General features: G+C 50.9%; 3 protein-coding genes across 5 annotated transcripts in view; 1 reads left to right on the top strand and 2 right to left on the bottom strand.

The window, feature by feature from the left end:
- Positions 1 to 1,860: 1,860 nt before the first annotated feature.
- Positions 1,861 to 12,897, bottom strand: Vps9d1 (VPS9 domain containing 1). 3 transcript variants are annotated; one of them, XM_055621437.1, is made up of 15 exons: positions 12,764 to 12,897; positions 11,415 to 11,490; positions 9,872 to 9,961; positions 9,622 to 9,784; positions 7,772 to 7,883; positions 7,621 to 7,683; positions 7,148 to 7,200; positions 6,963 to 7,050; positions 6,741 to 6,826; positions 5,592 to 6,076; positions 4,874 to 5,003; positions 4,417 to 4,622; positions 4,062 to 4,158; positions 3,354 to 3,458; positions 1,861 to 2,719 (listed from the first exon to the last, which is right to left on the bottom strand). In XM_055621437.1, the coding sequence occupies exons 1-15, from the start codon at positions 12,860 to 12,862 to the stop codon at positions 2,626 to 2,628; spliced, it is 1,947 nt and encodes a 648-aa protein (XP_055477412.1). In that variant the 5' UTR covers positions 12,863 to 12,897; the 3' UTR covers positions 1,861 to 2,625. The 3 variants fall into 3 exon arrangements, with proteins under 3 accessions (XP_055477412.1, XP_055477411.1, XP_055477413.1); XM_055621436.1 differs by having other exon boundaries at positions 9,872 to 9,964; XM_055621438.1 differs by lacking the exons at positions 1,861 to 2,719; positions 3,354 to 3,458 and having other exon boundaries at positions 4,090 to 4,158; positions 4,392 to 4,622; positions 9,872 to 9,964.
- Positions 12,898 to 13,007: 110 nt separating this feature from the next.
- Positions 13,008 to 27,403, top strand: Znf276 (zinc finger protein 276). Its single transcript, XM_055621064.1, has 11 exons — positions 13,008 to 13,654; positions 14,609 to 14,912; positions 15,194 to 15,240; positions 15,331 to 15,777; positions 17,140 to 17,218; positions 18,321 to 18,404; positions 24,234 to 24,341; positions 24,410 to 24,485; positions 24,768 to 24,885; positions 26,583 to 26,682; positions 26,754 to 27,403. The coding sequence occupies exons 1-11, from the start codon at positions 13,447 to 13,449 to the stop codon at positions 27,016 to 27,018; spliced, it is 1,836 nt and encodes a 611-aa protein (XP_055477039.1). The 5' UTR covers positions 13,008 to 13,446; the 3' UTR covers positions 27,019 to 27,403.
- The window catches only part of Fanca (FA complementation group A), a 42,835-nt gene continuing 42,682 nt past the window's right edge, over positions 27,404 to 27,556 (bottom strand). The window contains exon 43 of the mRNA XM_055621429.1: positions 27,404 to 27,524. Coding sequence (XP_055477404.1) covers positions 27,417 to 27,524 — 108 coding nt within the window. The 3' untranslated portion in view covers positions 27,404 to 27,416. The remainder of the gene's footprint in view (positions 27,525 to 27,556) is intronic.

A 27,556-nucleotide genomic window follows, 5' to 3' on the forward strand; every position in this document is an offset into this window, starting at 1 on the left:
CACACACACACACACACACACACACACACACACACACACACACACACGCAGTACCTGAACACAAATCTGCCTCATCTTAGTGCCAGGGCTGTGCTGTAGGTCTTGTCTGATCTTATCCCAACCCAGCAGTCTCAGAACCAGGACTTACTTAAGCACAATGCTCTGTGCCTCTGTGAAATGGGTTTTTGATGTGCGTGTCAGAGCTGAGGCCTGCAGCAGATATGCTAACAAACATATCAGAAGGTTCTGTAGTCACCTGGCATACATGTCCACGGTCTCTGCACAGCTCAGGAGCATGAGCCTCTGGGAGAATACAATGCCAAGAATCCAAATCAGCTGATAGGTTTTTGTTTGTTTGTTTGTTTGAACATTTATTTATCTATCTATTTGTCTATTTGGTTTTTCAAAACAGGGTTTCTCTGTGTAACAGCCTTGCCTGGCTATCATGGAACTCACTTTGTAGACCAGGCTGGCCTCACACTCACAGAGGTCTGCCTGCCTCTGTCTCCAGAGTGCTGGGATTAAAGGCGTGCCCAGATTTAACCTTTATTTTTTATGTGTATGGGTGTTCTGTCTGCATGTGAGAAGTGCCCACGCGGCCAGAAGAGGATAACAGGTCCTCAAAAACTGAGTTACAGATGGTTGGGGACTGCTGTGTGGGTGCTGGGAACTGAAACCTGGCCCTTTGCAAGAAAGAGCAAGTGCTCCTAGCTGCTGAGCCACCTCTGCAGCCTAGCTGAGACACAAGTTTATGCTTCAGCAGTAGCTGGACATGGGGTTGAAATTGCCCAGTGCGACCAGTCTACTCCTGAAGCAGGTGGGAAGAAGCTGCCAGGGGCTTCTGGCCATTTCCCCTCCACAGAGGTCTCTTCTCTAGGTCAACCCAAGGATGGGTTGCTCTGCCCAGGCCCACGTGGCCTAACACCTGCTTTTGGTGCCATGGTCCCAGGCTTCTATTAACACCATTCGTAGCCTGCACTCTGGAGTCGGCCTACCAGGCTCGAGGAGGCATGTTACCTATTTCCTTTTCAAAAAAGTCACTACCTGCAGGTTTGGAACACAAGCGTTCAATAAATGCCCAATAAAAAAAGCTACATATAGCCTTACCCCAGGGATCCCCAATAACCCTACTACTTCTGGTGGTCTGGGACTTGCACCTCCCCTTGGTGTCCTGCTATCTTTTCTTGCTTTCTTTTCTCTTTCTTTCTTTTCTTTCTTTCTTTCTTTTTTTTTTTTCAATTTGGGTTTTTGAGACAAGGTTTCTGTGTGTAGCCTTGGTTGTCTTGAACTTGCTTTGTAGACCAGGCTGGCCTCGAGCTCACAGAGATCGTCTGCCTCTGCCTCCCTGAGTGCCGGCATTAACAGCATGCGTCCCCACGACCGGCTGCCACCTACTTTCTTACAGCAACCCCCGTTGTCATGGGTATGTCCTTTCCTGGGTGGGGCAGCTTGCCTTCCTGGAAGACGTGACAAGTGCTTGGATACCAACATCCTCCTAGGGCCCCAGCAGAACCACAAGGCATCACTGTGTGTCCCCATGTGTGGAAGTACAAGGACTTTGAATTTGAGTAGGGTGAATATTCCTCGGACACTGTCAGGGGCTGCCCTGGGCTCAGAGCTGCAGGAGTGACTCAGTCCTAGCCTCCCAATGCTCCTGCAGACCTCTGCTATCCCAGGGTGAGGTTCACATTTTCCTTGCCGGGAGTAGCCCCTGGGAAGATGCTGCTTCTGTGCAGAGGGTCTGGGAGTGAGCTGTGGCCCCTCATTGCCGTCATCTGTGATCTCTGCGAAGACTGGCAATGGGTGTCTGCTGCCTGAGTCCTGCCTGCCCAGTGGCTCAGTGAGCAAGTCAAATGGGCATAGTGTGCAACTTCTTTATTACAGGCTGAGTTGCTGGTCGCCTGGGGGCATATAACAGTCAGCGTGCTGACCCTAGGACTCTTAACACCGGAGTCTGTACAACTGTGTGTGTTAGCCAGTGTCCTGAATGTTCACTGTCCCTAACCAAGGTGACCCCAGAACAGGATGTCCTGGACCTTGGCAGGAGACAGGCTCTTGTTCCAGGCATGAGCAGTGGCACCTGGGCCAGCAGAAGCAAGCAGGGCAGTTGCTGCCCGATAAATAAACAGCACAGCCTCACAGTACCTGCACCCACTCGGCTGGGGTAAGGGTAAAGCTCTCTTGTTATTGACTAACAAGAAACTGGCTCACATAAACTTGGGCTGTTTCAGGAGACTGGAGGATTGTAAAACTAGACTGGCCTGGCAAGGCTCCCAGTGCCCATTTCTGTGTTGATATTCCAGTAGGGATTGCGTAGCATTCACGAGACCAGGTCAGGGCCATCCAGGTTTACTGGAGGCCCCTCAGTGTTTCAGGATCCCCAAGAAATAGCAGCTCCAGATTTCTCCTATGGGGTCTGAGAGGCAGGACAGAGCAAGCCTGACTCAGCCTGCTATGTCCTGCTAAAGAGCACTGTGCTAGGCCTTCAGGACAGACGTGTGGTTAGGAAGGTGGGCAAGAGCTATAGAGTGCCCCACAGCAGGCTGGCCTCTGGTGTCCCCAAACCAGATACACAGTACAGCGTGGAGGTCCTGAGGCTCCTTTGTCTGTAAGGTCCAGCCTCCACTACTTGTCCAGCCGTCCCCGGGACAGAAGCTCCACGTAGCTCAGGGCGCTCTGCAGTGATGTCAGGCAGTAGCCCTCTTCTCCAATCAGGTACCTATGTGGAGGTGGGAAAACAGACGTGCCAACTTTGAGGACAGATGCACGGCCTCATCCTCTGGAGGGCACCATCTACCCTAGCTGCTTGGACAATGATGTGGCCACAGCTAACGCTGTTAGGGAGCTGGGTTGGGAGGCGTGTGTCCCCATTGTCAGTCCCGGCCCTGTGCTGGTCCCACAGCCATTTCATACTGCTCTTCCCTGAGCAGATGCTGCTCAACGGAGACCCTCTAGCTTCTGAAGGCTACTGGGCATGCTGATAAGCGCATCCTGTGAGGCAGGGTGGTGGCGGTGGCAGGGGCGGCGCACACCTTTAATCCTAGCACCCTGAGGCAAAGGCAGGTAGATCTCTATGAGTTAAGGCTAGCTAGGTCTAGAGAGGAGTTCTCAGGACAGCCAGGGCTACACAGAGAGACCCTGTCTTGAATAACCAAAGGGAGAAAAAGTGTCCTGTGCACAGGTGGATCTCAGAGGCTGTGCAGAAATGATGGAAGTGTGCAGGCCTCCTGCGCAATTCCCACACCTATCACAGCCAGTGCTTTAGGTCTGGGGGTGAGGCTCCTTTGTCCCCCTTGCTACAGCTGCTCTGTACCACAGAGACCCTTTCCACTAGCCACCTGCTTCCTTCCTACCCTTCATGAGTGAATTCCTCCAGGGCCGCACACTCTGACACCAGCTGGGGGAGGCCACTCCTCAGCACCACGAAGGACAGGATGGGCAGCAGGTCATCAGCACCACTGCTGGGCAGAGACCAGGAGGTTAGTGGGTTTAGGGCCAAGAGGGACACTTGCTCTGGCTCTCTGGAGCCATCTTGGCCAGGCTGGGTATAATTCCTGTACCCCACCCCCACCTCCAAACAGCATAGGAGACGTCCTGGCTGTGCTTAACACTGGGCCCAAGTAGCAGCATCGCTGTGAGGATACACTAGTGCCTGCTGATCCTCCAGCTGGCTGTGCTCTCACAGGCTTTTGGGAGCTTGGTGGTGAACAGATAATCATCTCTGCCCCTTGGGGGCCCACCTTAGGCAGGTCTTTCTCAAAAAGCAGCTCTGTCTCACCAGGTTAACCAGGACCCAGAATCCCTAGGATCCCTGGGCCTAGTCAGAGGGCATTGCAATAGCAGCTTGTCCAGATGGACTGGAACACACACGATTGTGAGGTGGGAATCCTTCTTGCCTTGTCTCAGCCCAGGGCCTTTGGGGGAAATGAGCTCTGCTCTGAGGTGATATAATCTAAGTGAAGCAGGATTCACTGCTGCTAAGTGAAGCAGGGCCACCAGGGTCTGCTCTGGCCAGCCACAGGGCAGGAACACATACCAGAATCCCTCCATTCTGGACTCACATGGCAGCAGCAGGGGGCTGGGTTCCAGCCTCAGGCCTGGCCTCCTGGGCACGGCAGTAGTCTTCTGCACAGATGCAGATGGCCCTCAGAGTCCGCACTGTGGTACAGAAAAATAGCTTCAATGGAGTGTGACGAGGTAGTGGGTGAAAGAGGATGCTGAGCAAGGGCAGGAAGACTTGAAGGGCCCAGTGTGTGGGGAACTATGCCCTTTCCTATACCCAGTGGTCTCCTCCTGGTAACGCAGGCCTGGGGTGGAGAGCACTGCCCTGTATTAGCCTAGTGACGGGCTGTAGGCTGGCAGGGAAAGCACATCCCATCCACCTCTCAAACCTCTGGGCCCCTCAGATCCCCGCACCGATGCACTCCAGCTTCTTCTGGGGGCAGCTCTCCAAAACCAGCAGCCCCAGTTCCTGGGCTGCGGTGCAGTAGGGGTAGGTGGAGGCTTGAGCCTCAGGGGCACGTGGGAGGAGCTTGGAGGGGATGCCAAGGGCTGAAGGGGGTGCATTCCTGTACAGCTCCATGCTCCTGCTCACAGCAGCCTCCCGGGTACGGTGCACACTCCTAGAGCAGAAAAGCCAGGCTCAGCCACCTCAGCCACCACTGTTCCAGAGACAAGCAGGGCTGTGGCTGGGGATATCTGGAGTTCATCCTAGGAGAGCTGCTCAGGTATCTAAATAGCCTCCACCTATGTCCCTCCACAGCCACCAACAGACGTGGAACACTTGGGGATGGCCTCCAGATCACACAAGTCACCAGGAGACTGAGGTGGAGACCCCAGCTCCTGGGGATGGTGACTGAGGCTGGGGCAGTACCTGTAGAGGGCCAGCAGCAGGGGCCACAGTGGGGAGAAGAAGGGCTCCTCGATGCATGCCAGACAGCGGTCTTTGGAGGTGGCCGTATTCAGGCTCTCAAAGGCCAAAAGAGTCAGCGAGAGCAGTCTGTCTGCCAGGAACAGAGTTGGGAATGTGCAAATGTGCTATTACCTCCTTCACCCCCTAGAAGCTCCAAGTGCTTCTGTGCAAGTGAGCTAAGCACATCAAGGCTTGTGGGCTCATTCTTCCTGGCTATTCTACTTGTTCAACCTCCCACACCCTTCCCTTGCCTATGCTGTTGTGTGGCCTGGGGCCAGGTCTCAGCTCTTCTTGGGCTCCCCAGTAGCTAAAGGGTCTGTGGAAGGGAGGGGATGATGGTCCCTTTCTGAAAGTACCTGCTCCTAAATCTACACAATCCCCAGGAACTTCAGAACAGTAAGGCTCTTGAGCCTTCCTCGCTGTCTGGAAGCCTTGGGGTAGACACAGCCAGGCCACCTTGTGATCAAAGGTTGTGACTGGCAGCACATCCCTGAGCTCCCACGCCAGCTCTGCCCACTATCTGAGGGGCTAGGGTAGGCTAGGGACATCCTGCTCTCTGGATGAATGCTTGCTCCTGCATGTGAGTAGACAGAGGTCTTTGCTGTCCAGGGCAGCAAACTGCACTTGGGGGCTGGCAGATGCAGTGGGAACAGCTCCTGGCTTGGTCTCGCAGACTCACCAATGGCGTTGTGAATGTCCTTCACTGTGCTCTTCAGACACTCCAGCAAGGGCTCCCTCTTTGCTCCGGGGGTCTGCGGCTCAGACATGGCCAAAAACTGTTCCAGGTCCTCAAAGGAGCTGTCCTTGTCTGGCAGGTGGGATGAAGCATCGACCAGGGGTGAGGAAGGCCCTGCTGGGCTGCTGTCTGCCTCTCTGTCTGGGTGGCCTGAGTGGAGTGTGGGGATAGGAGGTATGGACGGAGGTCCGTCCAGAGGTCTTGGGGCTGTGCTGGGCTCTGAGGGGGAAAGCATGCAGTAGAGGCTCTGGGAGGACCGAAGTCGCCGGCTCCCAGGAGCCAGGAGGCCGTTGGCTTCGGTAGGCAGGGAGCAGCAGCCTGGGGCAGGCGCAGCACTGAGGGCCGCCCGGCTCACAGCAGGGTACAGTGCACTGTAGACGGCGCACTGCAGCTTCCTCAGGAGCTGCGAGATTGGGTGGTCAGGAAGGCTGCAAGGAGGAGAGCAGGTTGGTAGAAGGTGCAGTTGGGCCCTGAAGAGTCTACCCAGCTGGGCACCTGCTATGCCCACCCATTTTTCTCACCCGAGCAAACAGTACCATAGCAGCCACCCTCAAGGCTGGGCACGACCTCAATCTACTTTTTTGGAGGGAAGGTTTTTGAGACAGGGTTTCTCTGTGTAGCCCTGGCTGTTCTAGAATTCACTTTGTAGACCAGGCTGTCCTCAAACTCACAGAGATCCGCCTGCCTCTGCCTCAGGAATGCTGGTGTTAATGGCGTGTGCCTACCACTTCCCCACCTCAAACTACTCTTTAAGTAAGCTTAGAAGTATGAGCTAAATTTCTATTCTCTGACCTCAGTCACCTACCTGGGCCCTATGTCCTCATCTATGACATCACCTGCATAAAAAACTGCTACACTGGGAAAGATTCCAGAGAAGTAACTTCTCCTATTCCCTGTTAGTGGATACCTTAGGATAGAGTGTGATCCATCCGGTCTGTGGAAGCTAATGGAAGCCAATGAAAGCCATCAGCACAAAAGGTCCTTGTGCAGTCCTCTGCCCCCAGCTTTCCCTCACTGAGGCCTTTCTAACTAATTTCCTTCCTTTCTAGCTCATGCTCTGTCATCCAGGCTGAGGATGGGCTCTCTGAATACCTGAGCAGGTGGGACACCAGGCCGCTCACTACCGACAGGTCCCCTGGGTTGCGCTTGAGCTTGGCTCTCCAGTGTTTTGGCCAGTCCTGCAGGACAGAGGGCCTTGGAGGAAAGCATGTTTGGATCTCCACGGTGGGATGCCGGGCCATGGGAAGGAGCCAACGCCTACAGGCCCATGTGACCCCAACTCTGCCCTCCCTCCACCAGACCAGCAGGACTCACGTGGTCCTGCTCGTATTCCAGGATGGCAGCATACAGGGCCCGCTGCTCCCGCTCTTCGGGGGTCAGAGCAACTTGACTGCAGAACCTCCTGCAGAGGAAGACAGGTTGGGAGCAGGGATAGACCTCTGGGTTTGGGGACCCCCTCCAGGCATCCCAGCACGTCTTGAGACAGGGAGGAGACACACCTGTTGGCAGCCTCCTGAAGGCGCAAGCGGCGCTCTTCCATCTTCCGCTGGAGCTGGGATAATAGAGTCAAGGGGCCAGCAGTGTCTGACTTGAGTGCCTCCACCCCTGCCCTGGACCTCATCTGCCAGGTACTTCTCCAATACTCTTGATGCCTGAAGGGTCTAGGAGGGCAAGGCTGCCTCTGTCCTCTAGAGACCAGTCCAGCACTGGACATGCCAGGAGGAAGGTTCAGGAAGGGGTTGTTTCCAGGAAGGCAGACTTGAAGGTAGAGTAGCTAATTTGTGCTGGGAGGCTGGAGGGCAGAGCCTGACAAGGTCCTCGGGAGCAGGGCAAGTGTTAGGGCCATCTCCTTGAGAGGATGCTGCTTCAGTGCTGGAAAGGCTTGCAGTCCCACACCCACCTCGCACCTCCCTACTCAGCCCCTTCTCCACCCTCAGCTCAAGACTTCACCGCCATCTGCTCTTAAGGATGCGGTTTCTTCTCTTGCTTTGGCGATCACCAGATTCTCCATCATCTGCCGCTGGAGAGACAGAGTCTAGGGAAAAAAGGAGGAAGTAAGGCCCATTCCTCAACTGCCCTGGCCCTTCTCTGACCAGTCCAGTTCCTCTCTTGGCCTTGCTCACCAGTGATGTCTTCTGCATGGCCTGGCTGGGGTCCAGACGGGCCATCCGGGCCTCATATGTGGCCCTCAGCTTCTGGTTCTGTAGGGAGGCCTTCTCCAGGGGTGTTAGCTCCCTAAAAACAGTGACAAGCTGCTGTCCATGCACAGGAAGCCCAAGGAATGTGCTAGTGACCTGAGGAACCATTCTTATACCCTCTAGACCTTGTTCTAAGACCAAGAGGAAAGAAGGTGGTAGTGAAGTAGGAAGGAGATGCAGAGGGGTGGTTTAAGGCAGGACAGAGATCTGGCACCAGAACACTGGTGTTTGTAATGCCGGGACTTGAGGATTCTCAGGAGGAGGACACCTGATATTTATAGAAATAAGTTATATATCTGTGGCAATAAAATGGAACTCCTGGAAGCTACTACAGGGGCCAAACAGCAAGACTCATTTGCAACCCACCAAAGGAGAGATGCATCTATTCAGTGAAAAAAATGGCAGCATGCCACAACCTCCCTGCTTGCAGAGCGAGCAGACAAAAGGGTGTGGGCAGGACTGAGGAGGGAAGAGTCCACCCTGAAGTTGATGTCTGCATCTGCCCCAATACAGAAGCACACACAGACACATGGGGCCTGGGGAGCAAGAGTGCAGGTACCTCAGGGAGATGTGGGTTCACTGTGTCTCCTGCATCCGTGTCTTGCATCTTTCATGAGTGTAGAAACTGTCTCCACTGTTATACTGTCAAACAGTGCCCTCCTCCATTATCTTTCCTCTTCAATGTCTAGAAACAAGCTAGGCCTTCTAGCTTATGTTCTGTCTTGCTTCTGTGATATCTGCCTTTTTAGCTTTTGCATACTAACTTTATTTTCTCTTCAGTTGTGTAAACATTCTCTCTCTCCTTTTTTAGCAAGGGTTTCTCTGTGTATCCTTGGCTGTTCTAAAACTCACTCTGTAGTACAGGCTGGCCTTGAACTCACAAAGATCCACTTGCCTCTGCCTCTTGAGTGCTGGGGTTAAAGGTGTGTGCCACCACCACCTGGCCTTTTTTTTTTTTTTTTTTTTTTTTTTTTTAGCCCAGGTTGTTCTTGAACTTACTATATAGTTAAGGCAGGCCCTGACTTCTTGTGATTCTCCTTCCTTTACCTTCCACATTCTTGGATTGTAGGCATATGCTACCATCCCTGGCCTGGCTAACCTCAAATTCAATAGGTAGTTGAGGGTGGATTTGAACCCATGATCCTCCTGACTCTACCTCCTGAGTACTAGGATTACAGGTAGTACAAGAAATCAAATCCATCTTGCATGCTAGGAAAGCACTCTACCATTGAGCTACATTCTTAACTATCTAAAGAGTTTGTATTTATTTTTAATTATTACTGATTTTTATGTGTATGGGTGTTTTGCCTGCATGTATGTCTGTGCCTGGTGCTCAAGGAGGCCAGAAGAGGGCATCAGAGCCCCTAAATAGTTTAAAAAACAAATTTTGGCGTTGTAATTTTATTTCATTTCTACTTTTTTTTTTTTTTTTTTCCTGGCTCTGACTCTACAGTTTCTTGTTCAGGTGTTTTCAAATGTGTTTTTGTATTTCTAAACAAAGCTCCATGTTGTATGACCTATTCCTGGTTACTACCTAAAATCTTCACAGGTCTCCTCTGTAATCAATACCTCATCATCTCTGTTTCTATATGGCTATCTCTGTTTTTGAAAGATGAAGGTACTTTCTTCCTAAGAGAATTTGCATCTGCTTCAGTCAGGCAAGCGGTACGTCTCCGCTGGGAACGACTCTAACCAGCTACCCCAAGGGAAGCTCCCTCTGTTCAGCCTCCAAACCCACCGGCTGCCCAGCACACCTCCCACCTCGTCCATCTTACTTCTTAGAGTTCTGGGATTCTGCCACCTGCAGCTTCTGGAAGATCTCAGGAGGCAGGAAAGGAGAGAGCTTCCCTCCTTCGTCTGAACACACTCGTCGGTGACGGCTGGTGGGCAAGGGGACGGGAGGAGCCACAGGGACGGCTGGCTTCAGGCACATCTTCCCTGCAAGCCACACATAGCACCCTGGTCAGGAGGCCAGGGATCATCCCACAAAGCAGGTACCAAGAGCCCTCTTCTTTGGATACCCACCAAGTTTGGTAGCTGTTGACTGGGCCCGCTCCAGACACTGCTCAGCCAGCTTTAGCATCTTTGAGGTATCAGGGGACACTGTTTCCCCTGCTTCTAGGGAAGGAACATGGGGACTGGTTATAGTTTTTCTACAGCAACCCTTGTTCTTACTGAGAATAAAGAAGTGTAAATTCTAGGCAAGCTCATCCTTATTCATCTCAGCCCCACGGCTCAAGGCAATATACACGCATGTGATTGGCAGTCACGCATCACACTGGCTCTGGTATCTCAGCGTCAGGCCTGCAGTCCTCACTCGACTCACTTGCAATTACAGTTCCTCGGGGGATGGCCAGGCAGCCCTCGTGGCTACTGCACAGAGGCCTGGGTGCTACAGGCTTCCCTGGCCCACCACCTGCTAGCTGCCTGTGCCACAGACTTGCCCCCTGCAGATGTTAGTGCGCACTGCCACCCTTCCGCTCCTGACCTGAAGGTGTCTGTGCTGTGTCCTGCCCTCGATGGGCCTGCTTCTATCAGTAGATACATCTTCTCCTCATACTTTGCCAAGTCCTGCACCCACTCTCCTGCTCCCCCTTACAACAAACAGCTCATACCACTCCATTTTCTCCTCACTCCATCTCCATTCAGCCCCCTTATTCCCCTCAATTGTCCTTACCCAGCCTTGCTTTGCCAAAGATGGCAGGACATTCACATTTTTTTTTTTTTTATCCTCTGATATATTACTTCCCTTAAGGTTCCTCCTGCTAGTCCTGATGCCTCAGTCTGTGGAGTATCAGAACTTAGGTGAGCTCACTGGCTCCCGAACTGTGTTGCTACGTCCAGGGGGTTACTTGTACCTCAGACTTTACATGTTCACAGCAGAATTCTCTACTTTTTGTAAAACTTGAGACAGGGTCTCATGCAGCCCAGGCTGGCCTCAAATTCACTGTGTAGCTGAGGATGATCTTAAACTTCCGATTCTCCTGCTTTTACTTCCTAAATTCAAAGTGTTCAGACTTTCGCAAGCACACTCGTTTATGCTGTGTCAGGGACCAAATCTAGGGCTTCAGCATACTAGACAAGCACTCTCCACCAACTGAACAAATCCCTAGCCCCACAGTGGGATTCCATTTCTTCCCTTACACATAACATTGCCCATCATCTGCTTGGAACATCCCCTGGCACTAACAACTCCTAGGAAGTCTGATTGGTTTCTCCTTTAAGCTCTTTGCTCCTCCCAGTGCTGGGTGGAGCTTTGGGAGGTTCCCCAAATCCCCTTTCATCTCCATCCAAGATGTACAAAGCACTATTCTGCTTCCTTCTCAAGGACTTCAGGTGGACTTCTGCCGGCAATGGCCCTACTTTTGTGCAGCCCCCTTTTCAGTATCCCACCTCAATCCTGATCCGTCGCCTACCTTCAGTGCCACCAGTTACACTATGACATCCTATGCTAACACTAATGACCAGCTTGGAAAGAAACGGGAAACCTCCAGCTTCAGGGACCATCCCGGGCTAAGCCGCCCACAAGTTTGCCATTATGACAGGAGTAGGAAGTCTGAAGGCATACCGGTAGTGTTTTCCACGTCCTCGAGTAACACTTGGGAGATGTAGTGGATGCTCCTCAGGTATTCCACATACGCCTCCTGTGTGAAGGGAAGAGAGCAGCAGGGGTCAGGTGATTGGGGGGAAGTGCCTGCATTGTGTCTGCCAGGTAGACACCCACGTGCAAAACACAGCATCAATAGCGCCCACTCGTTTCTGAGAGACTCTTAGGCTTCGTGATGGTCCACCCAGGACAGATACAGTATCCCCACTGTCTAGAGTTGAAGGAAAAATGTTTGCACCTGAGAACAAGATCAGAGAATTCCTTCCTCCAACTTTTGCACTGAAGAGCTCCTGGCTGGACATATCTCTCCTCTCCTTGCCCTACTCTCCAGCACTGAAGGAACTGAGCTTCAATCAGGAGGCTGGGGGAAACAGCCTCAGAAGAGTTAGATACCATTTTCCCTTCCTTTGCCCTGTCTTACAGAAACTATTTTCTGATAGTCTACGGAGAGAATACTTCCTGATAGTCAGTCTCACTTTCTGGCTTAGGTTATAAGAAATAACATTCTCAAGACTCCAGAATAAAATTTCTGTGTGCTCACAGGAGCCCAGAGCACTAAGATGCAGGTTTCGACTGTGTGACCTCTCTGCCCTCTGCCCTGGGCTCTGCGACAGTTCAAGACAAATTGCACTCTGGTATGTATGGGTTTTGTTCAATTCACTGTCAAATACCCATCTTTAACTCAGCACTACAGAGATGAGAATAAAATGGGCTTCAGGTAGGATTTTGGTTTTGTGGGGAACACCTGATCCCCTAAAAAAGTAGCTGGTGGAAGTGGACAAACACTGACTCTTCTTTTCCAATAGAAGTAGCCCAGGCTGGCCCGGCAGGCTTTACCACCAGGTTGCCATCCTTTTAATTAGCATTCGTGCTCTGTGACAGGCCACACCCCTTCTGTGTCTGCCTGCCTGCCTTTACAAGTGACCTTTGAAGGCAACTGCAAACAGCAGCATCAAGAATGAGCCAACAGTTAGTCTTTCTAGATTAAGTTTACACAGACTCTGTCAAGAACACACACACACACACACACACACACGCGCGCGCGCGCGCGCACATCTGTCATCTACATCTTGGAGGGTTGCTGCACAGGTCCTTTACAAACACAACCTCGGCTCTATTTCACACGTACTCTTTAAGCAGGTACACCTGAGGCCAAGGGCAAGGTGAGCTGTCCCTGGTCCCCTGGCCGCGGGCGCCCTGCCGAGAGGCTCCGCGCGCGTCAGAAACGCGGATCCCCTCACACGCCCGCCCTCGCCCACCCACGGGCCAGGTGCCTCCCGGAGCCGCTGCCGCGCCCCTCCCAGCCTCACCCGGGGCCGGTTGCTGGTGTCTAGCTCGATGGCCTTGTTGGCCAGTTTCATAGCGCTTTGCAGTGGCTTCGCCGCGCCATCCCCGGCCGCAGCGGCCATGGCGCCGGGCGGGGGACGCCGCGGCGGCAGGGGCGGGGCGGACGCTTCCAAGCCGGAACGTGGAGTGCACGGCTGAGGAAGCTGAGGGAGCCGCACACTGCCGGAAGGGACCCAGACTCACTTCCGTCGGCCCCGCCCCGCCGCGCAGACCTGGGTTTCCAGATCCGAAGGGGGTCAGATGAGACTTGTCAGCGATTCGTGCGGACTTGGGGAGTCCCCAGGAGAAGATTGGCGGAGAGAACCTCTCGTTTTGCGGCTTTCGCTTAAGTGCCACAGCCCGTCCGTCTGTCCGTGGCAGTTTACCCTCCCGGCTGCCTCTCCTTTATGGGCCTGTCGCGAGTTTTGAGCGACCCTGAGAACTCTGGGCTCTCGACCCAGCAGCGGCCACTGTCGCTCCCGGGCGGCTCCTCACTTCGCTCCACCCCTCGCTTCGTCCCGCTCGGATCAGCCGAGCGGGGCCGAGTAACCCGGCGGAGTGCGGCCGCACGGCTCGGAGTGAGTGCAGTCAAGTCCAGTCTAGCAGAACTCAGTGGGCCGAGCCGCACCGAATAGCACGGAGCAGGAATCTGGTGGCGGCTGCCACCATGAAGCGGGACCGGCTGGGCCGCTTCCTGTCGCCTGGAACCGCTCGGCAGCGTGGGAGTTCGGGCGGCAGCTGTGGAAGCGGTCGGACTCGGGGTCGCCCTTCTCGCACCGGCGGAGCGAGCGCTGACAGGGCGGCGGCGGCGCAACTCAGCTGGGGCTCAGCGCGCTCCTGCGGGGACACAGGCGAGGACGGTACAGACGAGGCAGGTGGGTTCCGGGCGTCCCCTGGCCCTGGTGTGAGCTTAGTGATTCTGAGAGTAAACCAGGCCTCCCAGTTCCGGAGAGCCCGGTCCTTCTGGCTTCTAGTGCAGTGACTTCTCGCCAGACAGCCTATCCTTTGCTGCCCTGTGTCAGAGCTATTAAGTGCTTAAGATTTGAAATCAGACAGGTGTGGCTTTGGGTTTGCTCTTCGTGCGATGTACCATTAGGATAATTGCTTAACTTCTCTGAACCCCAGTTGTTTTTTTTTTTTTTTTTTTGATTGATTGATTCTTGTTGATTAAACAGACCCTTAACCTGTGGTGGGAACTGAGTTAAGTGAACTGCTGTTCCTTGTCTGGCTGAGCGTTTGTGTGTAAGCAGCAGCTGCTTAGGGTAACGTCATCAGTGCGTATCCCATTTATGTGGTGCTCTTCAACCACTTGAGAATGACTTTCCATAGTTATGCTGCCCTTTAGTCCCCCTAGGGGCAGGCAGTGAGGTTGTGTCCACTTTCTGCAGACAGGACGCCTGTGGAGGGACAATGAATCAGTTTCTTGAGGCACAGGTGGGACACATTTTCAGAATCAGGATGTTTGAGCAGTAGCTGAGTTTTATCTTCATTGGGGGCATCTGTGGTGGTTCTTTGAAAGGAGCTGGGCACAGTGGCATATGCCGGTTGTCCCAGCCCTTCAGAGGATGAGGGAGGAGGATTATGAGCCCTAGCCTGGGCTACACAGTGAGACCATCCCTCAAAAAAAATATTTGGGAGGATTCTTGACAGTATCCTTCCAAAAGTTGAATGTTCAGTGAGGAAGGGCAGCCCTTGTGCCTTGCTGCTAAGGTGTCTAGGAAGCCCAGGGAGGGCACTTCTGTGCTTCAGGGTTAGGAAGCCAGTGGGAAGTGTGGTCCTCACTTTGCAAGTAAGTATCTCACTCATTTCACATTTGCTTCTTTGCTCAGGAGCAGGCCGGACTCTTGCTATGGGGTACTGTCGCCTCTGCCATGGGAAGTTTTCCTCACGGAGCCTCCGCAGTATCTCTGACAGAGTGCCTGGGGAGACCTCAGAGAGACTGTTCTCAGGGGAGCGAGTCTTCATTAGGGACTTCCAGCGTCTTCTGGGTGTTGCTGTGCACCAGGACCCAGCCCTGCCTCAGTTTGTCTGCAAGAACTGCTACACCCAATTCTATCAGTGCCACAGCCTTCTCAGGTCCTTCTTACAGAGAGTCAATGTCTCCCCAGCTGGCCAGAGGAAGCCTTGTCCAAAGTAGGCCCTTGTTGGATTTCTTGGGACCTTCAGGGGTTTGTCACCCTGTGTTCTGGGTATTGGTTTAGGGCAATGACTTGTGGGGTGGACAGAAGCCTCTATATGCCCCTCATGGTACTAAACTGAGGTGCTATAGTGGCAAGGTTTGCAGAGGTCTGAGGGTGAAAAGCTAGCATTAGAAGAGCGGGGACAGGACTACTAGCAGAGGGTCCCTGGGGAAGACAGCTAGGGTTTGTGACCTTGAGAGGGTCCTAAACTGTGGCCACACTGATGCTTTGCAGGGTTGGTGTTCAGCCTCCCACAGTGGCAGAGGAGGGAGCATGTATGGGTGAGTGCTGTTTGTGCCAGGGTGGGCATTCCAGGTTGGGCCTAGTGTTTGGGCCATCGTGAGACTGACATTTCTGTTGATTCTTCTCAGCTGATCTGATCACCTCGAGCCCTCGGTGTCTGCACAGCTTGGTGGGCTGGGTACATGAACATGCAGCCAACTGTGGGTCTCTGCCCAGCCTCCAGAGGACACTGTCCTCTGAGTACTGTGGCATCATCCAGGCTGTGTGGGGCTGCGACCAGGGCCATGACTTCACCATGGACACAGACTCCAGCTGCAGAGCTCTTTTTTTGGACAGTGCATTAGCAATGAAATGGGCATGGGGCAAGGAGATATCACCACGGCTGGTCCAGAACTCAGAGTCAAACCCCAGTGGAGCTGCCTCTCAGCTCTGCCAGGCCAGAGAAATCCAAGTTGGATCTGAGACCAAGACACTGCCCAGTGTGGATGTGGCCTTGCTGCACTCACATGGAAACTCTGTGGCACCTGGGCTAGGCCCCTATGCTCAGCCAGACTTGGCTCCCAGTGAGGCCCCAGGTAAGCAGCTCCTGTGGCTTACGCTACAGAATTCAGTATCCCGGCCAAGGCTGTCTTTGCAGAAAGTGGATGTCTGTGCTCTTTGAGTGTAGATCATGGCATGCAGAGGAAGCTGCTGGGAGATAAGGATCTAGCCTCAGTGCTTTCCCATAGAAACTGGGGCTACTCCAGTACTTCAGAGTGGGCTGGCCCTACCAGCCTGTCTTGACTTCTTGTTCCTTCACAAGGAGGCCTGTGATTCACCAGTTTCTATAATGACATGCTCATCTGGCAGCCAGTCTTCCTCTTTGTCTGTCCTTAGACCAGAGGGTACTGGTTGTTCCTGTAGGCTGAGGGGCCTGAGGGAGAGAGAAGAATGGGGTTATTGTCTGTAGGACATGGAGGCAGACAATGAGGCTGCCACTTTAGTGTGGGCAAGTGTGGTCGCCTCTTCTGCTGACTGGTCCTCCTGTGGGGCTTGGACCCCACCCATATGTGCTGTGGGTTGAATATAGTTGTTCCTAGGCATTGTGTTGGGAGAGTTGGGCCAGTTTCCTGCCTGTCTCTTGCCTTCATGTGCTGGTTTACATGGCCACATATGGGTGCCCAGGTGATTCCCACCTGCAAGTCCACAGTGGGGTTCTTTAAAACTGCTGCAGGGTTGCTGACCACAGTGGCACACACCCTTAATCCCAGCCCTAGGAGGCAGAGGCAGGCAGATTTCTCTGAGTTTGAGGCCAGCCTGGTCTACATAGAGAGTTCCAGGATAGAGCCAAGGCTATATAGAGAGACCCTGTCTAAAAAAGCGGGAGGGTTGAAGATATGGCTCAGCAGTTAAGAGCACTTGCTGCCCTTGCATTTTAAAGACCTATCTATAACTCCAGTTCGAGAGGATCCAACATCCTCTTCTGGCCTTTGCCAGCACCACGCATGTACATAAGCAAAACAGTCATACACACACACAAAAACTTGAAACATTAAAAATGTAGGTACCCATGCAGTTCAGCTAGAAATAACACAGAGATGGACTCCAGGCAAGGCCCTAGGTGGATGTCACAGACATCTTAGAATGCTTGGCTTTATGAAGTATATATACACCTTTTTTGAAAACAGTAGCCTTTAAAATGTACATTATCCAGAGTGGGCCATTCTCACCTAGAACACTGACCTGAATATGAGAACAGTCAGCTTGCCAATCATGGTGCCTCCCGTTCCTTTGGACAGAGACTGGCATAGTGAATGTGGGGTGAGAATAGAGGCTTGAGGCTGAGAACTCCTGGCCCCAGTAAGGAAGGCTGTGTCCTTAGACAGGGACATCGCCCCCTCAGAGGTGAGGCCTTTCTGTGCTCTGTTGGTAACCAGAGCCTGTTCTTTGTTTCCCAGGGCAGCTGGGTGAGAAGCAGGCTCCAGCGTCAGCCTCGGATGACCGGGTAAAAGACGAGTTCAGTGACCTTTCTGAGGGGTGAGAGAAGAGTGGGTTCAAAAGCCGAAAATCTCTCCGTCGAATATCACACCCAGCCTCCCTAGAGCTGCTGCCCTTGGTTGGCATGTTTGCCTTCCCTCCTTCTCAGAGGTGGGGAGGAGAGGAGTGGCCAGGGCTGTTCTGAGGCCTCTGGCTCCGGACTTGGTTTTCTGGTCCCAGAGGCACCCAGATGAAGCATACTGCAGGGGGAGCCCAGCCCTATTCTGACCCAAAGCATTCTGGAGTTGCCTCATTTAAACTGCCCCAGGGTTGGTCGTTTGCTGTTATCTCTGTGCTTCTTCTTGAAAGGCCTTAATTTTCTACCAGCTCCAGGTGTCACTAGGACAGAGGATGCTACATCTAGACTCTTTGGGGTACTGATGTTGGGACTTGGAGCAGAAGCTCTGTGTAGGGTGAGGAGAGGACTGGTGTCCTTGGAAGGGATGTATAGGGTCTGTAGCTCTGGGCTGAGAAGCACGCAGTAGTGTTTATGGCATCTGTGCTGCCTCAGCTTAGAATAGGGTGCACATGTATCTCCAGCCAAGTAGGAGGGACAGCCTAACTGCTCTGAGTCCTGTGAGGACAGCTCTCTCTGGCCTCAGGCCTTACCCTGTCCAGAAAGCTGGTGGCCTCTGGGGAAACACCATGGGCTTGCTAGACAGGCTTGCTATGCAGAAGACAGAGATTCACATTTAGGAGAAGGTCATAAACCTTTTGTCTTATTTTTTCTGTGTTGAACTTTGAAATGGCTGACGGTGGCTGTGCTCACGGTTGAGGGGTGAGATCGTCATTGCCCGAATCTGCTGTTAAGTCTTCATACTCTCCCTGGCCGTGAATAGATAAGCTCTCTCAGAGTGTGGGGTCCTGGTATTTAGAAAGAGTGGCTTACAGGGAGGGTTGCTAACTTGTTTGGTTTCAGTGACTGGCTTACTCTTCCTGTCAGGACACAGATTGAGGAGTTGGGGGATTTTAGATTTCTTAAGACATATTCAGGAGCGAGGCATGGGCTGAGGAATCTGTAGCGCCTAAAGACAGGAGGTTGTGTTGGGTTTGCTGTTTATCCAGGTCAGTGCTTTGCTGAAAGCTCTCTCATCTTTTCTAGAGACTTCCTGAGTGAAGATGAGAATGATAAGAAGCAAAACCCACAGTCCTCGGATGAGTCCTTTGAGCCCTACCCAGAAAAGAAGTAAGAGTTTAGCCCTATCTAAGCAGCTGCCTAGAGTGATGCTGTACAGGTTAGCTTTGGTGCTCACGAGTGTCTCAGGTGGGGCACGGCCCATTTGACTGGCCTCGGGTAGCTCACCACCTGTTCTTCCTTTGGCCCCATCTCCCAAGTCTAGCGAGCATAGCTTCCATCTGTCTGTCTGTTGTGTGCTTATTTATTGTTTGTTTGTTTGTCTATATTTATGTATACTGTATGTGTTGCACATGGGGAGATGGTCAGGACCATTTTCACCATGTTGTTTTTAGGATTCAAACCCAGCTTGTCAAGCTTGGTGGTGGGTGCCTTCACCTGCAGAGGAATCTCATTGTTCTAAATGAGTCAGGAGCTCTACTTGAAAGGTCAGGTGAGCAACTGAATATGACAGGCTCTCCCCTGACACTTGATGACTCTTTCTGGTGGTTTGGGGGTCTGGTCTAAGTGTGTATCACAAGGTGGCAGGTAGTCCTGTTGGTAAGACACAGCCCCATTGTAGGGAGTTCCTCGGTGTTTCTGTTCTAGCCCTGCTGCTAGTGTGTCCCTTAGCAACTCTTGGCCCTACTCCAGCTGTTCTTTACTCCCTGGATCATGCCTCTTGTGAAGCGCAGGGACTAAGCCTAGTGAATGTTCTCAAGTTCGTCCTTGGCTCTGATTTCTTTGACCAGGCAGACATTGTTCATTCTTTGTGTGACTTTGCTTTGGCTTTCCCTTTTCTTTCTTCAAACAAGCATAGGACCTTAACCAGGAGAGACAGAGCTAGTTTTTACTTGGGTCTTTTTCTTCCTAGCCCTCCTAGGCCTAGCTGGTTAGTGACTGCCCATTGCTACAGTGCTCTGAGCATTTCATAGTTCAGAGTGAAAATCTAAAGAGACTGCAGCTCTTGACACTACACTTCCATTCCAGAAAGCTCTGCAAAAAGGTGGGAGTGTTTCTTGTTTGTTTGTTTTTTAATGTAAGTTCTAATATTCCTTATGGAAAGAGTCATGAGTAGAGCAGGAGACATGGGGAGATCAGAATCAGAATGCAGTCCCAAGGTGCATCACTTCAGCAGGCCTCACAGGACAGAGCTAGTGGCCAACAGGGAACGGCTCCAAGAAAGCATGGCCAGAGTGCAGGCTGGGCTGCCATAAGGAACGCCTGGTTTGTATCCTGGGACCTCCATGTTTGGGGGCCAGCCTAGGCTAGGAGGAGAAGTGGCTGTTCGGCTGAGCCCTGTTGCTGAGATGTGACCACATGCCCTATTGTGCACTTGTATCCCACAAAGACTTGAGGTGAAATAATGCACTTTGAGTGGGACACTTGAGATACTCTTAAGAGGCCTTTAGTACAATGACTTATTTTAGTGCAGGAGGTGGGACTGGGTGTCAGTGGACATTGTCTTCTGCTGCTCATGATGCACGCTGGCCTGAGTACTCCCCAAGGCTCAGCAGGAGATACGGTGTTTTGAGACAGAGTTTCTCTGGGTAGTCCTGGCTGTCCTGGAACTCACTCTGTAGACCAGGCTGGCCTTGAACTCAGAGATTCACCTGCCTCTGCCTCCCGAGTGCTGGGATTAAAGGCATGGGCCACCACTGCCTCTGGCTTCAGATGGTGGTTTAAAGTATATGTATATGTGTGCGTGTGCATGTGCACGTGCACGCACCTGAGTTCCTGTATGTGTAACAGGTGCATGCTTGAGCCCTTGGAGGTCGAAGAGGGCATCAGATCTCCTGGAACAGGAGTTATAGACAGTGGTGAGCTGCCATGCGAGTGCTGGGAACTAACCCTGGGTCCTCTGCAAGAGCCGCCGTTGCTCAGCAACCTCTAAGCCTTCTCTCCAGCCCCACGGCTAAGGACTCTTGAGGACAAGGTGTCAAGAAACCCTTGGTCTGTGTGCCTACTCACATATTTGTCACTTCAGCTTTTTTTTTCAGCCTTTGGAGTTCTGGCTGCCTGGGTCTTCCTCCTGAGTGATGAACAGAGAAGGGCTGGTCAGTCACCATGGTTCAAGGCATCTCTGAACTTAGAACTGAACATCTGAGCTTCAAGGACAGAGCGGTCAGCTGGGATTGGAAGTGTTTACCTGTTCTGAGGAGGTCACTGACAGGAAAGGCCATCCCACTCAGCCAGGACATAAGTGTAGAGGAGACACTGGACAGTTACCAGATAGGGTCAGGTGTTGGAGCCTGTTTGGTTTTTGTTTCTTTTTGTTTTTGGTGTTCTGTTTGAGATGCTGTCTTGCTGTAAATAGCTCTGGCTGATCTAGAATTCCCTGTGTAGTCCACACAGAGTTCAAACTCACTTTGTAAGCAAATTTCAAACAGGCCTTGAAATTCTGATCCTTCTGCTCCAGCCTCTTGAGAGCTGTGGTGTGTGCCACCATACTAGGATACATAAGTCTTTTTTGGTTTTTGAGGCAAGGTTTGATGTAGTCCAGGCTGGCCTTGAACTCCATGTGTAGCTGAAGGTGACTTCGAGCTGATTCTGCTGCCTTGACCTCCCAGGTGTTGCAATTATGGGGACACACGCTTAGCTCTTTCTTTAACTGTGAGGTGGAGTGTTAAGATGTGGTCCTGGCTACACTGGTACTTCTTGTGTGGATGAGGCTGTCTCAGACTCAGAGGTCCATTTGCCTTTGTCTTCTGAAATAATGAGATTGAAGTGTACCATTATGCCTGCCTTAATTTTTAAAAAATTAACTATTTGTTGTTGTTACTATAATTTTATTTCATCTTTTGAGACAGGGTTTCTCTGTGTAGCCCTGGCTGTCTTGATATAACTCGCTGTGTAGAGCAAGCTGGCTTTGAACTCACAGAGATCTGCCTGCCTCTGCCTCTAGAGTACTAGGACTAAAGGTGTGAGACACCACCACCTATTTATTATTTTTTAAAGATTTATTTAGATTCATTTTATGTGAGTGGCTGTTTGCCTGCATGTGTATCTGTTTACCAGGTACATGCAGTGACCTCAGAGATCAAAGAGGATGTCAGGTCCCAGTTGTGAGGTGCCATGTGGGTGCTGGGAATTGAATCTGGGTCCTCTGCAAGAGCAACAAGTATCTTAGCCACTGAACCATCTTTTTAGTACTGGGACAGTTTAGATTCCATGAGATTCTGCCTCAAAAACATCACCAACAAAAATCTTGTTTGGCTCCTCAGTGTCGACAAAAGTGCTATGTGAAATCTCAGTCCAGTCTATTTCTGTCCACCAAAAGGGTTTCCTGTATTTTTATTTATTTGGTTTTGCCATCCTGGACATTGGATCCAGGGCCTTGCATATGCTCAGTAAATGCTGAGCTAAACCCCCCAGTCTTCTGTATTCATTTTCTTAGTTTTTGAGACAGGGTCTTGCTTTTTATGGGAGCGGGGGGTGGTGGGGGTGGTGTGTGAGGAGGTTGTGGAACAGGGATCAGGGATTCTCTGTGTAGCCCTGGCTGTCCTGGAACTTGTTCTATAAGCCAGACTGGTCTCCAACTTGGAGATCTGCCTGCACGTACCTCTAGAGCTGCTGGGATTAAAGGTGTATGCCATCACCACCTGGGCAGATCTTGCTCTTTTGCTCAGGAAAGCTTTGAACTTGTGCTCCTCCTGTCTCTTCCTCCTGTACTGGAATTACACGTTTTACCTCAACCTGCTTCCATTTTGGTTTTTGACAGGGATCCCAGTGCATCTGTAGATTGAAAGGCCATTGTATTCAGGTTCTGTAAAAGAATGGGATGAGTAGATGGCACAGACTTGAGTAGTCTAACAATGGCTGTCTTGTATTGGAGAGGCCAAGAACTGAGTAGGTGCTGTTCTTCAGTCCACATCAGAAGCCTGAAGAGGCTGGGCTCTGGTATCAGCAAGGGATGCAGGAGCAACAGAATGGATGAACTTGGCAGGATAGCGAAGGAGAGCAGGCAGAGAGCAAAGCTTCCTTCTTCCATCTCCTTTTATCTGGGCTGCCACCAGAAGTTGCTACCCACATTCAAGGGTGGATTTTCCCACTCATCAAGAAAACCTCTCACAGATATGCCCAAGGGTTGGCCTTTTGATTCTAGATCTAAGCACATTGACAGCCAAAATTATCATTGCCAACCTTTTTTGTTTTTTGAGACAAGGCTTCTCTGTGTAGCTTTGGCTGTCCTGGAATTTGCTTTGTAGACCAGGCTGGCCTTGAACTCAAAGATCCACCTGCCCCTGCCTCCTTGAGTGCTGGGATTAAAGTTGTGCAGCACCACTGCCTGGTAATCATAGCATTCTTTATTTAATAGCTATCTTATTAGGATTTTTGGTTTTTCGTGTGTGTGTGTGTGATGGTCTTGCTATGTACCTTAGACTGTCCTTGAACTCATGATCCTTCTGTTTCTACTCCTGGGTGCTGTAATTATATGTAAGTGACATCACATCTCATATATACTAGTTCTTGTTCATGAACCCATAATTATTTTTCCACTTTCTGTCTTTAAGTGTTATTAAGTTTTTAACATACAAGTCTTTCACTTTCCCTGGTCAACTTTATTTCTAAGTATCTACGGGATGTAGAATCCCAGAAAGATAGGGCTAGATCTAAAGCATTACCAATAAAGAAAGTAAACTTGGTTTTGTGTATTGGTTTTTATTTACTTTGAGATACAGGGTATTGGACTGAGGGCTTTGTACATACTAAGTAAGTGTTCTATGGCACTATTTTTCTTCTTAAACCTTTCTTTTTAAAATAGGGTCTCACTAAGGTGCTCAGGCTAGCCTGTACTTTGTGATCCTCTTGACTCAGCCTATTGATTAGCTAGGATTTCAGGCCCGTTTGATCTGGTTTGGCTTCTGTTATTGATTTTATATATATATATACACATACACACATAAATACACACACACACATTTGGGTCTAGAGAAATGGCTCAGCATTGAAGAACTTTTGCAGAGGACCCAGTTTTGGTTCCCAGTATCCATATGGCAGCTAACAGTCAGATTCTAGTTCCAGAGGATCTGACACTCTCTTCTGGTCTCCATAGGCAGTTTAGAGTGCAGACACACATGCAGTTAACACACCCATACACATGAAATATAAAACGCATTTTGGAGGGTGGATCAAATCTAGGCCCTTGTACACATTGGCCCACAGCTTTATAATTGGGGTACACTTCTCACAGAAACTGGTGGGTTTTGGTTGTTTATTTTTTTGAGACAGGGTTTCTTTGTGTAGCCCAGGCTAGCCTTGAACTTAAGACATCTACCTACCTCTGCCTCCCAAGTGCTGGGATTACAGGCATGTGCCAATACCACCCAGCAACTGGCATCTTTAATGTCTGCTTGTTTTGACATAGGGTCTCGGTGTGTTGTCTGGGCTATGCTCTTGTGTTACCCCCGAATAGTTGAGATACCGTGTATATACCAGGCTGGTCTTTTATTCTGAATTGTTAGTATACGAAATATAACCAGATTTGGGGCTGGAGATACGATGCTGGTTGCTGAGTGCCTTACAGAATCTCAAGTCCAGCAGTAATGCTGAGCCCTCAGGTCATCTGGTAACTTCTGTACCATTTTCCATTTCTTCAACTCTTGATTTGGGTACTTAGCACACAGGACTTTAATTCTGAAAACGCATCATGTGGTATTTGTGCTCCACGCTGCCATCTGTACTGTTTCTGACTGTCTAAGGTAACTGCTTCAGGTCTCTAACCTTCCCAGGATTGTACTGTCATGACTATCATGACTAATGATTGATGAGGCTCTAGTCTGCATATATGCAGCTGAGTCAGGGAAGCTTGAAGAAAACTAGATATAGGAAGTGACAAGAATCAACAGCAAATAGAAATTTAAATAGCACTAATAGATTTTTCTTTTTAATCTTCTCTAGGGTCTCTAGTAAGAAGAGTGAAAGCAGAGATGCCAAGAAGCCCGAAGAGCCCAAAATCAGAAAGAAGCCTGGGCCCAAGCCTGGATGGAAGAAGCTGCGATGCGAGAGGTAAGCAGGCCACAGTGTGGGACATTTGTATGTTGGGTCAGCACGCCCACACGTCCTCTGCCTTACAGGGAGGAGCTGCCCACCATCTACAAGTGTCCTTACCAGGGCTGCACAGCTGTGTACCGTGGGGCTGATGGCATGAAGGTGAGGAGTGATCAGCACCTTCAGTCCAGGCTGCTTTCAGGTGTGGGTGTGCTTGACTGAGCTTTCCTGGGTATTAGCACGAACCTGCTGGAGGCACCAGGTACTAATGTAGAGGCACGTGCAGACTTCCCCAGGGCTCACATGATCCTGGTTCTAAGACACTGGCTTAAAGGAGCCAGTGGTATAGGGTAGGCTGTAGTTGTCTGTCTCCACAATACAGGATCTCCAGGGAGGTAGGAGGTGTTCAGCTCAATCAGGGCCTCTTGTCCCTTCTTCCCCCAGAAGCACATTAAGGAGCACCATGAGGAGGTTCGGGAAAGGCCCTGCCCACACCCTGGCTGCAACAAAGTATTCATGATTGACCGGTACCTGCAGCGACACGTGAAGCTCATCCACACAGGTACCTGCTTCAGGCTGTGCCTTGTGCGCCTGGGTTTTGGGCGAGAGGGACATACCCTAGTAGTGTGCAAGCAGCGCCCGGGAGCTTGGTCTCAGGTGCTCTGTACCATGGTGTTCTAATCCATATATAAATCGGAGTCCTGTCAAATTCCTGATGGAAACAGCCTTTTTTAAAGGCCTGAGCAACTGCTCAGCACCGAAACCGTACTACTTATTTGTGACTTCATCACCTCTAATAATTAGCACTAGGGTTAGCAAGATGGCTCAGTGGGTGAAGGTGTCTGCCATCAAGCCTGACGATTAGTCTGATCTCCCCAGATGTAGGACCGTGGCAACCTGCCTTCTGACAACACATGTACACACCACCCCAAAATAAAACATGGAAGAAAAAAATTAACTTCCCTGTGACATCTGTGTACATTTATTACATTTTTCTGAGATTTATACAAATGATTTTTTTTTTTTCCTGGTTTCGAGACTAGGTTTTATTGTCCTGTCCTGTCCTGGAGCTAGCAGCTAGCTCTGTGGATCAGGCTGGCCTCGAACTCAAAGATCTGTCTGCCTTCCAAGTAGTGGGATTAAAGCTGTGTGACACTGCTGCCAGGCTGACAAAAATCTTTTTACATCAGCATTTGTGCATTTTATTGCTGGATCATTTGCTTGCTCTTATGATGAAACCCAGCTACATGTCAGTGTCTTCACCTCTGCTCCTTCCTAAGCATTCAGACATGTCTCCTGATAGAATAACTTCTATCTAGTCACTAGTGGACACAGCAGCAGCTTTCTAAACATTACAGGGCTGGTGGGGGCTTGTGCCTTTTGAATCCCAGCCATTGGGAGGCAGAGGTAGATGGATCACTGAGTTCAACGCCAGCCAGGGCTACACAGAGAAGAGAAATCCTGTCTTAAAACAAAAAAAGAGGCAAACAGACTCTTAAATAGTTCAGCTTAGAAGTCACAGGCATTTTATAGCTGTTAGGCAGATGAGCTGGAACAAGCAGAACTCACTGTACCGGGACGGCCATGGTTCAGAGAAGAAAAACTGTGTAGATGACACAGGTGTAGAGGTCGGAAGACAACATGTATCAGCTCTCATTTCCGTTGAGATTGAAGTCAGGTCGTCAGTCTTGGTGGCAAGTGACTTTGCCTGCTGAGCCTTCTCAAAGGCTCTTGTTTATAATTTTATGTACTTCGGGCTGGTCTCAAACTTGTCTATAGCAGAGGATGAGGTTACAGGCATGTGCCACCATGCATGATGTGGCAACGTTTTGTTCAAGAGCTTAAGAAGCTGATTCCCAAAGTACATCAAACCATTTTACTTCTACCAGTAATCTTGTGCCCACTGTCTGGGTTCTTTGGGAGGGCTTCTAGAAAGCACCTAGAGAGCTGTGCCCCGAAAGGCCATCTGTTTCATTTTTGAAAAGGAGCTTCAGACTGGGCTAGTGGTACACATATTTCACTGTGAATTTTCTGTGCAGGCCAGCCAGAGCTACACAGTGAGATCTTGTTTCAAAAACAAAGCTTCAAATGCATTCAATTTCTGTGGGGAGACCTAGCATGTAACAGTATTTGAAGGAACTTAGAATCTTTATTAACGAACTGCTTTGTACATCCTTAAGGTGTATACAGCAGTATTAACTGTTCCCCCTCCTGGAGCATATTGGGGTATTGGTGCTCACATGCCGTCTGGTCTTGCAGAGGTACGCAATTACATCTGTGACCAATGTGGGCAGACCTTCAAGCAGCGGAAGCACCTTCTTGTCCACCAGATGCGGCACTCTGGAGCCAAGCCACTGCAGTAAGTGTGGGTTGGGCCCTTCCTATGACTAGGACAAAGTGCACCTTACCTTACCTGCCTCTGCCCCCCAGGTGCGAGGTCTGTGGGTTCCAGTGCAGGCAACGAGCATCCCTCAAGTACCACATGACCAAACACAAAGCAGAGACTGAGCTGGACTTCGCCTGTGACCAGTGCGGCCGGCGTTTTGAAAAGGCCCACAACCTCAATGTGCATATGTCCATGGTACATCCTTTGACCCAGACCCAGGACAAAGCCCTGCCTTTGGATGCAGAGCCCCCACCTGGACCTCAGAGCCTCTCTGGGACCATGGAGGCCGTGAAGCCTGAGCCCACCTGAGAACTGCAGGTGAAACACTGTGCACGTTGTGCAGCTGGAACGCAGCAGGTGTGACGTGAGGTTAAAGACAGTTTAATGTTCCTCACTTCCCTACTGGCAGAGTTCTGCTTGCTCTTCGGACCCCGTGCTGCACCCCACCTCACATATCCAGCAGCCATATGTTGGAGGGTACATCTCTCTCAGGGTGAGGATGTGTGTGCTTCTACCTGCTGTGGTACCAGCAGTTTTATTTTCCTGTGGACACTGAACAATTTAATTTAAGGCCAGACACAGATTATGAATAATTAATTTTTTCCTAACTAGAGCAATCAAGGAGATTTGTAATCTACTTTCTAGTGTAACAAGAGCTCCATGTTATGCTTGCAATAAATTATTGACAAAGGTACCGGCTGGTGCAGTCAGAACAGATGAGGCTCCTGGTAGAGATCAAAGCTGGGGCCAGCCTGCTGCCTTTGCAGGAGGGCGTTGCTCACTTCAGGGTCACAGTCTTCTCGGCCAGCCAGTAGCTGTGAGAAAACACATTGCTAGTGCTCACAGT

The sequence above is a fragment of the Psammomys obesus genome, unplaced genomic scaffold, assembly GCF_907164565.1.
Source record: "Psammomys obesus unplaced genomic scaffold, mPsaObe1.curated_primary_1811, whole genome shotgun sequence".
NCBI lineage: Eukaryota > Metazoa > Chordata > Mammalia > Rodentia > Muridae > Psammomys > Psammomys obesus.

Coding starts and splice junctions, on each gene's coding strand:
- Znf276 (XM_055621064.1), top strand. CDS start 13,447: ATGAAGCGGGACCGGCTGGGCCGCTTCCTGTCGCCTGGAACCGCTCGG. Junction 17,219..18,320: donor TTCAGTGACCTTTCTGAGGG/GTGAGAGAAGAG, acceptor CATCTTTTCTAG/AGACTTCCTGAGTGAAGATG. Junction 18,405..24,233: donor GAGCCCTACCCAGAAAAGAA/GTAAGAGTTTAG, acceptor AATCTTCTCTAG/GGTCTCTAGTAAGAAGAGTG.
- Vps9d1 (XM_055621436.1), bottom strand. CDS start 12,862: ATGGCCGCTGCGGCCGGGGATGGCGCGGCGAAGCCACTGCAAAGCGCT. Junction 11,491..12,763: donor ACACCAGCAACCGGCCCCGG/GTGAGGCTGGGA, acceptor CCCTTCACACAG/GAGGCGTATGTGGAATACCT. Junction 4,159..4,416: donor GAAGAAGCTGGAGTGCATCG/GTGCGGGGATCT, acceptor TCTGTACCACAG/TGCGGACTCTGAGGGCCATC.